Source organism: Hydra viridissima, unplaced genomic scaffold (assembly GCF_058129835.1).
Source record: "Hydra viridissima isolate aposymbiotic clone 2 unplaced genomic scaffold, HvirCarnegie_v1 scaffold_1, whole genome shotgun sequence".
NCBI lineage: Eukaryota > Metazoa > Cnidaria > Hydrozoa > Anthoathecata > Hydridae > Hydra > Hydra viridissima.
Window position 1 is genome coordinate 39130198 of NW_028324300.1, and position 16137 is coordinate 39146334.

Here is a 16137-nt window from a genome sequence, read left to right on the forward strand (position 1 = left end):
TTTTAGACTTAAAATGTAAAAGCAACTTTTTGATCTTAAATCAACTTTAGATAATTCCATAGGTATTAACGTTTTGTCAAATGCAACACCCGCCCCTCCGTTTTCGATTTAAAAACAGTTTTCGGACGTTTGTGTAATAATTCACAAACCTCCGAAAGCTGTTTTTAAATCGAAAACGGAGGGGCGGTGTTGCGTTTAACAAAACAATATATGAATATCTATTCTGGTATTGGATATTAGTACTGAATTATTGAACTGGTTAGTAATTCAAGTTGTGAAAAGATTTTCATACTCTGATTTTTTTATTTTTGGATTATAAATTGTTTTTTTGTTTTTTTTTGCGTTAAAGATTTATAACTCGCTTTGTAACGCGTCTGCGCGCGTTTAGTAAATACGTGCGTTTAACACGTACACGAGCGTTTGTGTATTAATATAATATTGTTATATTATGGGTCAAGGAAGCTAAATGTTTTACTAAAAATAGTATTTAGAATTTTAAAGTGCACTAACGCGCGTTTTAACGCGTACATGTGCGTTATACGGGTAACTAGTGCATGTGAAAATAATTTTAAGTTCCTAATTTGAATTCCTTGACCCCAAAAACCCCTATTTTGATGTATAGTATATGTTTAATGTACATGTATTTAGTAGTTAGGTATTTTTTGCCGCTTTTTAACCTTTTTAATTCACTGTGCGACATATTAGGAGAAAATTGGAGTAACGGGTGGTTACTAAAAATCCGGACTGACTTGAACAGACTATTAAATGCCACAAGCTAAACAATTTTTTTTTCATGCTTACATCCATTTTAAAGCTCATTTAATTCTTTGTAAGTCAATTCACATATTTTTAGATAATTATCAAAAATGAAAAAAAAAATTGTGTTCAAGCAAGAAGAGGTAAGAAAACGAATTTATGAGTTCTACTTGAAAAATAAAATCGCAAGGTAAAAAGTTCACTGAAGATCACTTCAATGCTGAACAAATTCCAAGAAGCACTATCTATGATGTAATCAAACTGCGAACAATTCTGGACACAAAAGATTGCAAGGAAGTAATCGTGTGGCCAAAATCACGACCCCCAAGGACATCAATTGTCCGAAAACCATGTTTGACCACAGTAACTGGGTTTTTTGATGTGGCAAGCTCATAGTGTACCTGACCAACAAGAGGGCCAAAAAAAGCGAATCAAGATCGGCATTGATTTTCTTTATCTTGTCTCTGTCACTCTCTGTCCAGTGACAGAGACAAGACTCTACCGAGCGTTAAGTATCGCAAAAAGCGCAAGCTCGAACCCTAGGTGCTCGTCTGGCTGGCCGCTTCTGACAAAATAATTTCCGGGGCATTTTTCGTCCCCAGTGGCCTAACAGTCAACAAAGCCATCTACGAAAGGATTGTATCAAAAGGAGACTAGTGCTGTTCATCAACTCTCATCATACCAATGGCAATTATGTATTTTGGCCGGATATGGCGTCATAACATTACGCCAAGACCGTGACCGACTGCTACGAGGCCCATGACATCATTTTTATCAAAAAAGTTGACAATCCACCAGCCGTGCTGGAGTGTCACCCAATCGAAGACTTCTGGGCTATTTTGAAAGGCAAAGTGTATGAGGGTAACTGGTAAGCAAACAAAACTAAAGCTTTGTCAGAGAAAATTTGACCTTGAGCTTACATTTTCATTTTTTGGGTCAACTCGTATTGGAGTTGGCCGAATCCGAAGAAAAGGATAAGTTGAAGACAAATTTAATTTAAATAGATAAAGAACGAAAAAGTCTATTTAATATTAGCTTTTTTAGATTAGTTTAAACAAACTCTTTCATGGTCAGATGGCTTTACAAATACCAACCCAATTGGAATTTAGAAACTTAGCACAGCCTTTTTTCAAATGATGAACTGGCATAGGCAACTAATAGAATGAATGCCCAAAGCAAAGCCAAACAAATTAGAATCCCTTCAAGCATAAGGAACTGGTTTTGCCTTCAAATACCATAACTCCACACAGCAGGAGTTTACAAAAAAAACTTTGTTTTTTTTTTCAAAAACTTTGTTCTTTGAATTTCTTCTTTCTCTTTCGTGCGCTTCTCATATTTGTGTTGAGCAAGCAGTTCTAAAAAAAATTTTGACAATATATGATTATACAGCCAGTTGCAACCTTATCCACTTAGTTTTAGTTTTAATCAAGTCTTATAAAGCTCTTAATCAAACTTATTTCTTTTACAAATTCCAATTCTACTGACTAAGTTAAGACTATTGTAACTTCTCTTTTCACTTAAAGGCGAAGTTTACTTCACCTATATAAAAAAAATAATTTCGTAGTCGAAAAATTCTTGCTGCAAGAAGACTTAAATACGAATGGCTTACATTAGTTTTTTCTCAAAAGTCAGACCACTCAATGATTTTCAATATAACTTTCATTAAGGCTAAAAGAAAGACAGAAAGGAAACAGAAGGGAAAAACTGAAAGAAGACAGAAAGGAACAAGGCATGCACAGTTTAATGACATCGAAAAAACAGCGACACGTGTTGTGCATATGCGGCTGACGATCTCGTAAAACGGTTTGCTCACAAACCGGGAAGAACTACAACTTCTTATTCTTTGACACGCTCGCCTGGTTTGGTAAAACTTTGTATAAGATAAGAAGAAATTGTTAATAAACCATAAATTCAAAAAGATTTTTCTTACGTGTATTAAGTTTTTCATGATAAAAACTACCAGTTCAAAAACTGCTGAAACAAATGTAAAATAGGGGACGTTAAAATTACTGAAAATTTTTTAGAGAAGGAGGAGTTGCATACTCATGAAAAAATCCCCTTGAACATAAATGGCTTTTTTTTTTAACAAATTATTTAATTAAGTGTGCTCATGAAAAAATCCCCTTGAACATAAATGTTTTTTTTTTAACAAATTATTTAAATAAGTGTGCTCATGGAAAAATCCCCTTGAACATAAATGCTTTTTTTTTTAACAAATTATTTAAGTAAGTGTGCTCATGGAAAAATCCCCTTGAACATAAATGCTTTTTTTTTTTAACAAATTATTTAAGTAAGTGTGCTCATGGAAAAATCCCCTTGAACATAAATGCTTTTTTTTTTAACAAATTATTTAAGTAAGTGTGCTCATGGAAAAAATGCAAAATCAAAGAGCGAAAAAGTTATTCAGAGCGTTGTTAACAAAAAATAATCACCGATGGAGTTATTGCTTCATATTACACAGCTATTAAAATTATAGTACCCACATTCTGTATAAGCATAACAACCATTAGGAATGCCGATAGAAAATTATTGATGTTTGAATAAAAATAAAAATCATGACATTAAGTAGTGACGAAATTAGCTCAACTTCTTAAATTTACGGAGACATTTAAAGGATATCAGTCAATAGTTAAACTAAACAAAATAATGACCAACAGTAAAAACAAACAATAGACCTACGAAATGCAAAAAAAAAAAAAGCAGGCTTCTTACAAATGCGCCATATTAATTGGACACAGTGAGCAGAAGAAACTTGTTTCGGAGAATTTCTTTATTAAATGTTTTTCAAAATTTAAAAACTTTGACCATCAGATGATTTTTGATCAAGTTTATGACAAGTAAAAAAGTTTACAATTTTAGAAGACCTAGCTCTTGGAAGAAGGCAGTCACGGTTTGGGATGGAGTTAGATTAGCTCCGATAAACCTAACTGTTTTCAAGTCTACATTCTTATTGATATACTAGAAGTTTGAGCATGCTCCATGACTCTTTGAAACCAATCTTGAACAAACAGCAATATTCATAAATATTTAAAGATTGTGACTAATAATGGACCAAAAAGAACAATATGGACATTCTAAGCGTTCATCAGTTTTTGAATGGAATTGTAATTCAGTCGAACAAAATTTATTTTGCGCTGTAAAATTCCTGCTTTGCGTTTAAATGATTGTTGTTAAGTAAGCTCAGATTGTTGTTAAGTAAGCTTTCTAAATTCTGAATAGAAATAATTCTATTCAGAATTTAGAAAGTAATAGTAAATATTTTTCAACTCTTTACGATCAACTTATTTATGGTAATTCATGTTTAAGATTTATATTTAACTATTGAAATATAGATTTATGACATTAGCTTTTTGAGATTGAGTTTATAATTTTTTGATGAGTTTGCGTAGTTGACAATGCTATTATTTTATTGATGCGTACGGTTATTTGCAGTAACTGTTAATAATGAATCGTAAAAAACTTTCTGGTGCCCAAAATAGGGCATTGGCTTCCAAAAGGGTAAAAGAATGTGAAAATAATAAACAAATGCTCCAAGAATTACGTTGGTTTTACAAAGCTACTGATTTGAAGGTGATTTAGTAGAAATATATATATATATATATATATATATATATATATATATATATATATATATATATATATATATATATATATATATATATATATGTATATATATATATATTATTTTCGAGGCAATTTACGAATATTTTCGAAATTAATCATTTTTCACACAATGCCAATATCCGTTGCAGAGGGTGAAAGATCTTTTAGTAAACTTAAGATTATAAAAAATCATTTCAGAGCCACCATGGGACAAGAGCGACTTTCAAATCTTATGATCTTGTCTATTGAAAATGATCTCGCGAAATCATTGTCATATGATGAAGTAATTTATAATTTTGCCTCGAAAAAAGCTCAAAAATTTTATTTAAGTTAGGAATTGTTTATGCTGCGGTTAGTTAGCAAAAAATGAAATAAAGTTAAAGTAGCTATAAAGGCATAATGTACTTTTTTGCTTCTATGCTAAGTATATATATGAAGCGAAATCTATAAGGGCGCCAAAAAAGGTTTTGTCCCGGGCGGCTTGAAGGCTCTCAGCGGCCCTGAGTAAGCTTCATTACTTCAAACTTACTTAGGTCGTTAGGAAAGTTCGTGGAACTTCATCTGTAAAGATACAATGAGACAGGAAATAATTAAATATTTATATATCATTTCAAACTGTGTTTAATTATGAACATTTTTAGTACTTGTTGAAATATTTTCAATGTTTATAAAAAAAGTTATTTAAATTTTATTATATACGTTTAAAAGAAAAAATTTAAAAATGGAAAAATTTGAATATCGAGCATATATTAAAACCCGTGCTCTACTTGGAGTTTCAACACAAGCCATAACCGATGAGTTGGTTTTAGTTCATGGTGACCAAGCTCCAAAATGTAGTACAGTTGCCAAATGGGCTACTTTATTTAAAGATGGTAGAGAGAGTCTCGAAGATGATTCTCGCTCAGGGCACCCTCAAACCACGTATACAGCTGAGAATATTGAACGTGTGCGAGCCATTATTGAAGAAAATCCGCATGCAACACATGATATAATTGAAGCCCTGACATCAATTAATCGCTTTACAATCAACGAAATCATTCGCAACGCACTTAAAAAAAGAAAACTAACATCACGTTGGATACCCCACGAGTTATCCGATCAAAATCCCAAGAATAGAGTTCAGGTGAAGTTTCAAGTGATAAGTATGAAGTTAAGTTGGCGGCCCAACTTAAAAAATTATGAAAAATACAGATACTGTGTTTTGACGTTGTACAGCTGAGTTGTATGTCATTATCTCTTCGTTTGTCATGTATTTAATGATTGTGGCTGATAATGGACCAAAAACGAACAGCGTAAACAACGCTTAACACGTTCGCTGCCGGGCTATTTTAAACTATGCGTTATTGCTTTGCCGAGCCATAGTGTCTAGAATCATTAATTTTTGCCCAGGCTGTTTCACGTGGTTTCATTCTCATTGCCAAGGCTAGATATCAACTAGATATCAACATTTCAATAAAAAAAGTATTTTTAATCTGAAATAATTCTATAGTATTTTTTCTTCTGAATATAACTGACAAAAAAAGAGTATTACGAGTATACTCGTAGTTTGGTAAAGAAATTTTTTTCTCCAGTGCCGAAGTACTCGTAACACCGTAATGAGTATAACTCATTGCGGTGACTACATCTTTTCAAGATGTAATTGAGAACTTGAAAGTTGTAATTAAGAAACGTAAGATGTAATTTAGAAATACAACATGTAGTTAAGAAATTTTAAAATGTAACTGAGAAACCCAACATGTAAATAAGAAATCGCAATATTTAATTTGAAACATATATTATAAGCTTTTCTCAATTACAACTTTCATCTTCTCAGTTAAATCTTACGTTTCTTAATTACAACTTTCAAGTTCTCAATTACATATTGCGACTTTTAAATTACATTTTGTATTTCTCAATTACATCTTACGTTTCTTAATTACAACTTTCAAGTTCTCACTTACATCTTGAAAAGGTGTAGTAATGTAGCTTATTTTATGCATTATTATTATAAATAGTGTTTCAATTTTTTTGCACATGCACATTGACAGTTATCATGAGTAAAAAAGGTAATTTATATTTTGTTTTCTTAATTCTAAATTGTTGTGTTTTTTAGACTAGAAGCTAAAATATATATGATATCTACATTATACTGTATGTTATTAAAAATGTGAAAAAAAATTTAAAGTACACAATAAGATGTTTTTTAATACATTAAAAAACATTTTAGTGTGCACTTTGAATTTTTTACACAGTGTACTAATTAATGTGTTTTACAGTAGACGATAGTTCGTCTGACTTTTTTTTCCCGTGAACTTTGGGAAGTCAGACGAGAAAACTTTGGTTATTTAAAAAAATGAATAACGGCGAAATATAATTACGTTTTGCAGGTTTAAGGAAGGGAGTAATATGCCATTGCTGAGAGCTTTTAAAGCTTCTTTTTCGTAATCGTTCAAAAGTTTAATAAGAAATAAATCACAAACTTTTTTAAAAGCATACTTTAAATTATCTTTTTCTTTTGTTATACTGCTGCTGAATAGCACTGATAATTTAACTAACTAAATTTTGGCGCAATGTAAGATTAACCCCCCGAAACTTTACGATATTTCATTAAGATCAGAGAAAAGCCGCAGGAACATATTTGTTCCGGTAGATGAAAAATTGCATTAGCGCAAAAACCAAAGTTTTCTTGTCTGACTTCCCAAAGTTCACGGGAAAAAATTGTCAGACGAATTATCGTCTAGTTTTATAGATGTTTTATTTTATGATTTGCCAACTACGAGTATACTCGTAGTTGGCAAATAAATGACGCCAACTTACTACGAGTATACTCGTAGTTGGCAGCGAAAGAGTTAAAATGTCAACTGGACATTTTAAGCATTCATCACTTTTTGAACAAAATTGTAATTCACTTAAACAGCATTTGTTCCTTTACTGCTTTGCCATTTGAAAGATAATTGTAAAGTAAGTAAAGAGCTTCATCACAATTCGGACATTAATCACCATTTTATTTTCTCTCTGAAGGTTATTTTGATTGCTATGGAAACAGCAGGAATCAAATGACCCAATTTATGCAAAATCAATCAAAATAATTGGGCTTGAAAAAACCTTGATTTGAAAACAACTGAAAATTTCTAGAAACAAAACATTAGCTGATTATCTTCAGTAAAAGTCATTTTTTTTACAAAAAAAAAAAAAAAAAAAAAAAAAAAAAAAAAAAAAAAAACACTGTTGTCCTCCTTCGAGAGAAAAAAAATGTCTACCGTTCGAAGCTTTTAAAAAATTCGTAAAGATTTTGTTTTTCGATTTTCTGAGTTCCAATTTTTTTTTTTTCATTGACATTAAAAAAAACTTTCCGTTCTAAAAAATGATCGAATCTCATCTTAAAAACTCGAATATTTTTTTCATAACAGTTACCATTGACGACAACAAAAAAACAATCTATTTCCTAAAATATTTCCATTATTATAATATTAATACATAAAATTACACTGTATTATCATGATTCCGTGATTTTTTGAAGTTTATTAAAACATCAAATTATTACATTGTTATAGTTTTTGAAGTAAAAAACTTTCAGTTTTAATATACAACAAATATTCTTTCCGTTTTTTTTCCACCTTTCATGTTTTAAAAGAAAATTGTTTTTTTCTTTGTAAAATTACTTTATATTTCATTTCATAAATAATTCTCACATTATTTATACATTTTACATATTTATTTAACAAATTAAAAATATTTAAACAATCAAAATTAATTCTTATCACTTCAACTTTTTCAACTCTTCGATGTTAAAAAAACTTTCTTGTATTACATTTACTTTTTACATATTTACATTTGTATTTATTTTTTATTTAACATATTAAACATTTTTCGTGTTTCTTACTTTAAACTCTTCGATGTTATAAAAAAATTCTCCACGGTACCCGATCATCAACTTCTTGAAGTTCAAATCACGAAGCCATTCACAAATGTCGTCGATGAAGTTCGTGTCTTTGTGAAGGTAAAGTTCTAATTCTTCAGCGAGTCGAATCCATGGAAGGACAAAACGTTCAAACTCGTTAATTGATACGAAAGTATCACTATTGATGTCTATTATATGCAACCGCTCAATCTTATGTGTCGATGTCCATCCATCGATCTTCACTGGATGATGTAACCAGACATCACTAACGTTGGTCGAACAGAAAGTGACAAGTTTTTTCTCATCCTCAGATAAAATGTTTTTCCAAACATGTAATCTATACAACTTGCATCCTGCGGCAGAAAATTTCTCCATGAAATATTTAAAATGTGAAACTTCATGAGCAGTTGTACTATCGTTTATATCAATCCACCACACTTGTTCATCGATTGATTTTTTCAAGTCCTCGGTAATTGACGCCTGCGCTTCAAAGAAGCACTTGATGAATATCTCTTGATTGTCATCTGAAGAAGAAGAAGAATAACAACATATTAATATTATTATTATTAATATTTATTTGCAACAACAGTTACTCAAGACAATCAACTTAAAACATTTTGAAAACACGATATCGTGTTTAATAAAAGTAAAACGGATATGATTTTGTATATCGAACAGATTAAAACAATCCGAAAGATCACAAATCAATTCCAAAAATACTTTTTATTTCATAAATATTTACTAAACAAATAAATAAGTTACGAAATACAGAACTAAAATATTTTATGAAACTTGTCGTACGCCGTTTTCAAACTTTGGTCGCGTTACAACCAATAGAAATACGAATAACAAATAAGCCAATCAGATGCTTACTCAAAAGCATTGAAAGAGCGCGCAAATTGATTTTAAAGTCGCGTGAGATTTTTGATGCAAAATGATTTACTTTTGAAATAAGATAAAAACATTTCGCTTTCTATTTCTTTGCTTTAGCAACGAAAAATATTAAAAACTAAACGAAAGCACGTCAATTAGAAGCGGTAAAAGTCGATTAAAATTGTCAAAACGGTTAGAAAATACATTTTTAAAATTTTCAAACGAAGAGTATCGCATAAAAATTTCATGGTCATCTACTTTTAAACTTTCAAACTAGTTTTGAGGAGAAAAAATATCAAATAATCTTTTTAACAAAACCAAAAAAACACAATTTTACAACTTTAATCAAAGAAATACTACGTCATTGTTTTAGCTGAACTTTTTATCGCTTTTTTACCTAAAATCTCAACTTAAACAAATATATTATTATAATAAATTATTCTGCTCAAAATTAATTCTAACATTATACATAAGAATAAAATCATGAACACTTACTTTTTTCACACCGCTCGTTCAGAAATAATTGTTTACAAGAAAATAAAGTTAGCGATTTTCATCCACGAAACAACTCAACTCCTGCGGCGATGCTCTCGTTTGAAAAACGTTCGTTCGCTCATAATGGTTTTTGAAAATCCACCAGAGTGTGAAAGTTTCAGTTGTAATTGAAAATTCGAATCAACGTTCGAATTTTCTAATACAACTTAAAACCTCATTCTTGTTTAATTTTGTGGAAGCGTTTAAAGTTCTGTTAAAATGCAGTTAGAAATCGCTCTCTTCACTCTAATTGTCATGATTAGGGTTTCTCAAACGGTTCCCGGAGGTAAAAAACCACCCCGTTATCCCGGAATTTCAATGAAATTTCCCGGGAATCCCGGTAATTTTTTAAAACATTTTAAACATTTATAAAGATTTTAAAAATATTATTACTCAAAATTTGAGTACAAATTACTTCCTTTTCGCTTTTGTAAATTTCTATAAAAATTAGGAAGATATATTATAAAGGGCAATTAAATCACCAATATTTTGCAGTTTTGGTTTGTGTCTAAAATAGATAAAATATTATTATTGAATTTGATTTATGAATAGATTTGATTTACTTATTTAAATTTTGTATGTTGTAACTTACAGCATATAAAGCTTAAATTAACAAACCAAATCCATTCATAAATCAAATTCGATAATAATATTTTATCTATCTTAGACACAAACCAAAACTGCAAAATATTGGTGACTAGTCTAATAAATAATCACAATTGCAAGAAATTACAATCAATAAAGGGGATTCCCTGATATGTTAAATATAAAATGACTACGGACAAGTTACAAATACTTGTACGTGCAAAAAAAGTAATTAGTCACGCATAAAAGTTTGTAGTTAGAAAGTAAAGTAATTAGTTACGTTAAGAAAGAAGTTTGTATGTAAAAAGTAAAATAAGTGAAAAAACAAGTAAGTGAAGTTTAAAATATGTTTCGTAATTACAACTAATTTAAAATAATTTATCTACAATCAGCACACTAATTCGGGATTTTTATGGTAAGTAATATAGTTTTATATTTTAATATATTTTTATCTATTTAATTAATAGGATAATGAATATACCGCATCATGTCAAGTGGATCTAAGGCAAGGCAAAATTTTACCAAAGAAAAAAACACAGAATCTGCCACTTGTAATTTATGTAAAATAACAACGTGTAAAGGATTTTCAAGTGGTCTTCTTCGTTATTTAAAAAATTTTCACATGGAAGCAAAGCCGCCGAGAGGAGGTTGACGGGGAAGATTCCCGGGGCCCCGCGTGTGCACAATCAATTTTTTAAAGTAATTTTTTAAAATATTTAGATAGTTTTGACTTTTAAAAGATTTAATTAACTTTTATTTTTCATTTTCAATGACCAGAGTACGCTTCTTTTGGTCCTGGGTATGTAATTGATCATAATGAGGGCCCCTTAAGAGAACTTCCCCGGGGCCCGAAATTTCTCTCGGCTGCTATGCATGGAAGTCAAAATTGAAGAAACAAAAAAAAGACCAAACGAAGAAACAAATTTTGAAGTTAGAAATACTCAACCTAAAATTACGTCATTTATAAAAAAGGAATCTATTTGATTTGCGGCTGTAGATGGCTTTTCACGGTGCATAGGAACATACTCTAAGACCTTGCAACACATCCCCAGATATTTTATTATTGATTATCATTAGAAAACGTTTCCTCGTTCAAAAAACGTAAACGACAACTTTTTTTAGTGGGGGCCTGGGGAGAAAACACATATTTTAGGGCAGTGCCCAGGAATTTAGTTGTTCAAGATAGGTAACTAAGAAGCATGTGGCGTACTCAAATTTTTAGTATGTTGATACTGGTAGCAAATGAGGATGACTTGCAAAAAATTAAGGTAATTGGAGCTAAACCAAGCCCGCCCCGATCCCTGATTGCCCCCTTCCTAGAACTACGTCTCCTTTAATCGTAAAAACTTTTTTTTTGTTCTATCATAAACTAGATCAAAATTCATCGACAGATTTCAAACTTCATCAAAAATTCTCTTTTCGTTTAAGATTTATAACAATGCAAAGCTTAAAATTACCCCCTGAAATAACTTTAAATGGTCTCAACCCAGCAAACATTAAGCAGGCGGACCGACAACGGACCACTGTCAGCACTTATGCCGTGCCGACGTCGGCCGCCCGCTGCATTGCCGCGTAGGCTTGCACATCGTATTTACATCGGTCCGTTAGCGGAAAGCTGCAGGCGCTTCGGCAGCGGACCGATGGCGGCAAATCGACAACTTTTGAACAACGGTCCGTCAGCGGCAAACCGATGATAAAGCGATAGCGGAATAGCATAGGACCAATAATAAGTTTTGACTTAGATTTGAATGCATTGATATACATATTATTTTTGTATTTTTGTTTGAATAGAACGCACTTATCGTTAGCAAAATTGTGTATATCTTTCAGCGCAATTTTTACTCATAAAAGAATGGCAAATCCTGCCGATGCCTGGAAGGCACATCAAATACCTTTTGACTTTGTGCATAGGTATATAGCCATTAAATACGAATTTTTTATACTAAAATTCTCCTTGCACCAAAAAACACTAGCCCAACTGTATATCATTAGGTCATACGTGGCAACGCTTAAGCTCGGTGAACAAAAAGAATAATCAGAAGTTATAATAAAAATCATTTTAAGATTGCAATTTACAATTACAATATGAATATTAAAGTCACAATAATTTTTTTAAATTTAAAACAGAATATATAAAATATTTGTATCTATAGATTATTGCTTAACTTGCGTTTAGCGAACGTTTAAAATATAAAATATAAAATAAATAGTTAATTTTAAACACATCTTTAAGTTTAGTTTATTCTCATTTCAATCGAAAACTAAATATACTCGGAAAGCCATAATGTGTTGAAAATCGATTTACGTTGCAGTCTGCAGACTTCTAACTTTTACCTGAAAGCAGACAATGATATATAATGAAAATATTGAAACAGTTAAGTTTAGAGCTATTACAACAAAGATAATAGACTTACTTTCTCAGCCCTTAAAAACGTTTTTGTTTAAAATAGTCTGATCATCAGTTATTGAGAAATAACTCCAGATACTAAGTTTATCTACATTGAATAAATATAAATTTAATTTTATTATTTAACCATAATTTAAAACATAAAAACAACAAAAAGATTGCTTAATTATATTGCTACATTATCTTAACTAAGGAAACATCTTTAAAAAAAACTATATAAAAATAAAGTCATATTGCGTGCCTTTTTCTTTAAAAATAAAACTTCATATACAGTAACCTTAAATACTCTACCTGGCATACCAATTCCTACCAATACGCTTGAGGGGCTAATGAACAATAAAAAAAAATTGTTATTTCATTAAAAAAATTATCTTTAATTTTAATTTTAAGTTAACAAATAAAATAGTATTTAAAAATGATATACTTATATGCCAGGTTGGAAATCAAACTGTGAAACCCACAGCAACTTAAGGGCAATGGTGAACCTTTTGCAAACCATAGGCCTAAGACACAAGTGCAGATCTGAAAAAGAAAGAATCAGAGACAGAACACATCAATAAAAATATAATTTGATGAACTAAAATATAGTTTGCACATTGAACATAGTGTTCACCATACAAACAAAAACATAGCACGATGTAATATACTATGAAAATACCTTGAAAAAATATAAAGAAAGCCAAATAGTTGATTGAAATAAAATGGTTTAGTAAATAAGTATAAAATTTTTTAAAACAGTAGACAGACTCCAAAACTTATATTTTGGATTTCTTTCAAAAACAACATTGAAACAATTAACATTAAAATAATAAAATCTATCTTACTTTATTCTCTGGAAACATTTAATATCACGATCAATTTAAATTCTCATTAACAATCTCATATACAAGAGGTTACAGTAAAAGGGAATGAATATGAAAAACATGGAAGCAGTAATATTTATTGCACAAATACTTTATTCCAGTGAGTTTAAAAAATAAAATATTTAAAAATATATTAAATATTTTAAAATAAAGATAACAAATTTGTAAATAAAGATGTTTATTTTATTTTAAAATGTTATTCATCTTCTGAACTAAAAAATGCCTCTTTATTTAATGGCATTGGAAACTTGATGTAGGGATCAGTTTTTTCTTGGCCGTTTTGTCCAAAAGCTCATTATTGAAACTTATATAAATTTACATAAACTGTTTTATTTACAAAAGCTGGTATATATTAAAAAATACATATAATATAAATCGCTGGGTATATTTGGACATTATAAAAAATAATTTGAAATCAGATGCTGCTGAATTAAAGTTAGGAAATAATTGGATATTTCAACAGGATCGAGATCCAAAACACACTGCTTATGTTGTAAAATCATGGTTGCTCTACAATATTCCAAAACAACTGCATTCTCCTCCCCAATCACCAGACTTTAACCAAATAGAGAATGTGTGGGATTATTTAGACAGACAAGTCAGGAAACATAGAATAACAAATGTTAATATGGTAAAAAAATATCTTACTAGAAGAATGGAATAAAATTCTGTCTTCTTATACCGAAAAATTAGTGTCATCAATAAACAGAAGATTAAAAGCTTGTGTAAATGCCAATGAATGCTCAACAAAATACTAAAAAAATTTTAATTTTTCATATTCTTGTTTTTTTTACAAGTTTTGTTTAGTGTAGGAAAACTTTTGTGATATATTATAAATTCAAAAATTAAACTTTTTCAGTTTTACAAATAAATATTTTTATTTAGTTAATTATTTTTTATTTCTTGTACAATATATTTTTATTACTTTGATATAAAATTATTTTTTTGCATTTAAAATGGTTTTTATTAAGTGTTTTCTCTAAATTGTAAGGTGTACGAAAACTTTTGTGACTAACTGTATATATATATATATATATATATATATATATATATATATATATATATATATATATATATATATATATATATATATATATATAAATTAGTCCTTTTAATTTTGAGTCTTATAAATATATATTGAATCTATATCTATACTTTATATCAATATCTAAACTTAATATTATAAAGTATAGCTATAAGATTATAACAATGTTAAAATCATATAACTTTTAATATTTATAAGCAATAATTATAGCTATACTTTATAATGTAAAGTATAGATATTGATTCAATATAAATTTATATATATAATTTATCTTTTAAGACTAAAAACTAATTTGATTTTTTTTTTACATCTTATTTATTTAATACTTACTGTTTAACTTAGTATATAATTTTATCAGAGTTACAAATATTAAATAAACTATTGTTAAAAAATAAATGTAATAACAATTTTGAGCATATATTTAAACACTAATAAGTTATAATCAGTGAACTTTTTATAAAACAGTCACAATTTAAACATCGATCAATCTAAGTCTCACCAAAAGCAGGCATTTCAATAGAAATGCCTGCTTTTGGTGTTAAAACGACTGCTTACCGCTATCCGAAAGCCAACTCTGGATTTGTGTTGGCTAAACTATAATGTATCGCCATGTGTTTACCGAAGCTGGCATGCCGATTTAAAAACGTATCCACAACGAAGCGTTTTGCCGTTTTTCAGCCAACGGCGGTAAGCCAACACAAATCGAGATAACGGTCCATCATCGGTTAGCCAGCAGCGGCAATCCGCATTAGGCTTCAGAATGGGCCAGCAGCGGCATACCGGCGGCGGCTTTACGCATCACGGTCCGCTGAAAGCATGTTTGCTGGGAACTTTTAAACGAAAAATTCTTTTTTTGATGTAATTTGAAATCTGTCGATGAACTTTGATCTAGTTTAATATAAAACAAGCAAAAAATTGAAATGTGTTTTTAGGAACCATACCCTGGGGGGATTTGGGGGATCTTCTCGAACACCACAAAATCGAGCCCATGCCCCATATTTAGGTTTTCAGAAATGTTTGTGATAGATTTATCAATTTTTTTATTAAAGTTTTTAAAAATTTTTGTTTAACAGTGAAATTTACAGACGGATAAATAATTTTTATTACTTTCTATTTACATTTTTATTGAAATAAAAACAAAGCAAAGCAACCTTTAATTATTAACAATTATAGTCTAGTCAAAATAAGTCTAAAAAAGGGCTAACCTGGACAAAATTTGGATATAAATGAATTTGGTATCATTCGAAGCGTAATTTTATCTACTTTAATATATCCAAAATCCACCAAAATTCATTTTGGGCAAAAAAAGTTATAAATATTATTGTTGACCTCACTTTGTAGATTTTTTTTTAAAAAATAAACTAAACCCGTACGACTTGCTGTCAATAAATTGTCATAATTCAGCGAAAAATGACGCGATTCATATAATATTTGTAAAAAAATTTGGTTTACAAATTATAAAAATGTAAAAATTAATTACATAAAATGATGACACCATCATTTTTTACTTTAATACCAGCATAGCATGCTCAAAATGCACTAATTTTTCTTTTCAAATAATATATTTTGTGTACTTGGTAAACTGTAGAGC

The 16137-nt window shown here is 29.8% G+C and overlaps 3 protein-coding genes across 4 annotated transcripts in view; 2 read left to right on the forward strand and 1 right to left on the reverse strand.

Moving 5' to 3' along the window:
- LOC149894894 (uncharacterized) overlaps positions 1-16137 on the forward strand; it is a 315082-nt gene that overhangs the window by 186304 nt on the left and 112641 nt on the right. The gene's annotated exons all lie outside the window — the stretch shown is intronic.
- On the forward strand, positions 5081-10800 carry LOC149894912 (protein GVQW3-like). Its single transcript, XM_090080083.1, has 2 exons — positions 5081-5482; positions 10699-10800. The coding sequence occupies exons 1-2, from the start codon at positions 5081-5083 to the stop codon at positions 10798-10800; spliced, it is 504 nt and encodes a 167-aa protein (XP_089936209.1).
- Positions 12880-16137, reverse strand: part of LOC149894913 (NACHT, LRR and PYD domains-containing protein 3-like) — a 44165-nt gene continuing 40907 nt past the window's right edge. The window contains exons 12-14 of one of the 2 annotated variants that reach the window (XM_090076697.1): positions 15102-15434; positions 13063-13160; positions 12880-12964 (exon numbers count right to left, since the gene is read on the reverse strand). In XM_090076697.1, coding sequence (XP_089932823.1) covers positions 15295-15434 — 140 coding nt within the window. In that variant the 3' untranslated portion in view covers positions 12880-12964; positions 13063-13160; positions 15102-15294. Of the gene's footprint in view, positions 13161-14149; positions 14435-15101; positions 15435-16137 lie in introns of those variants that run through there. The other variant, XR_016449216.1, reaches the window with a different exon arrangement.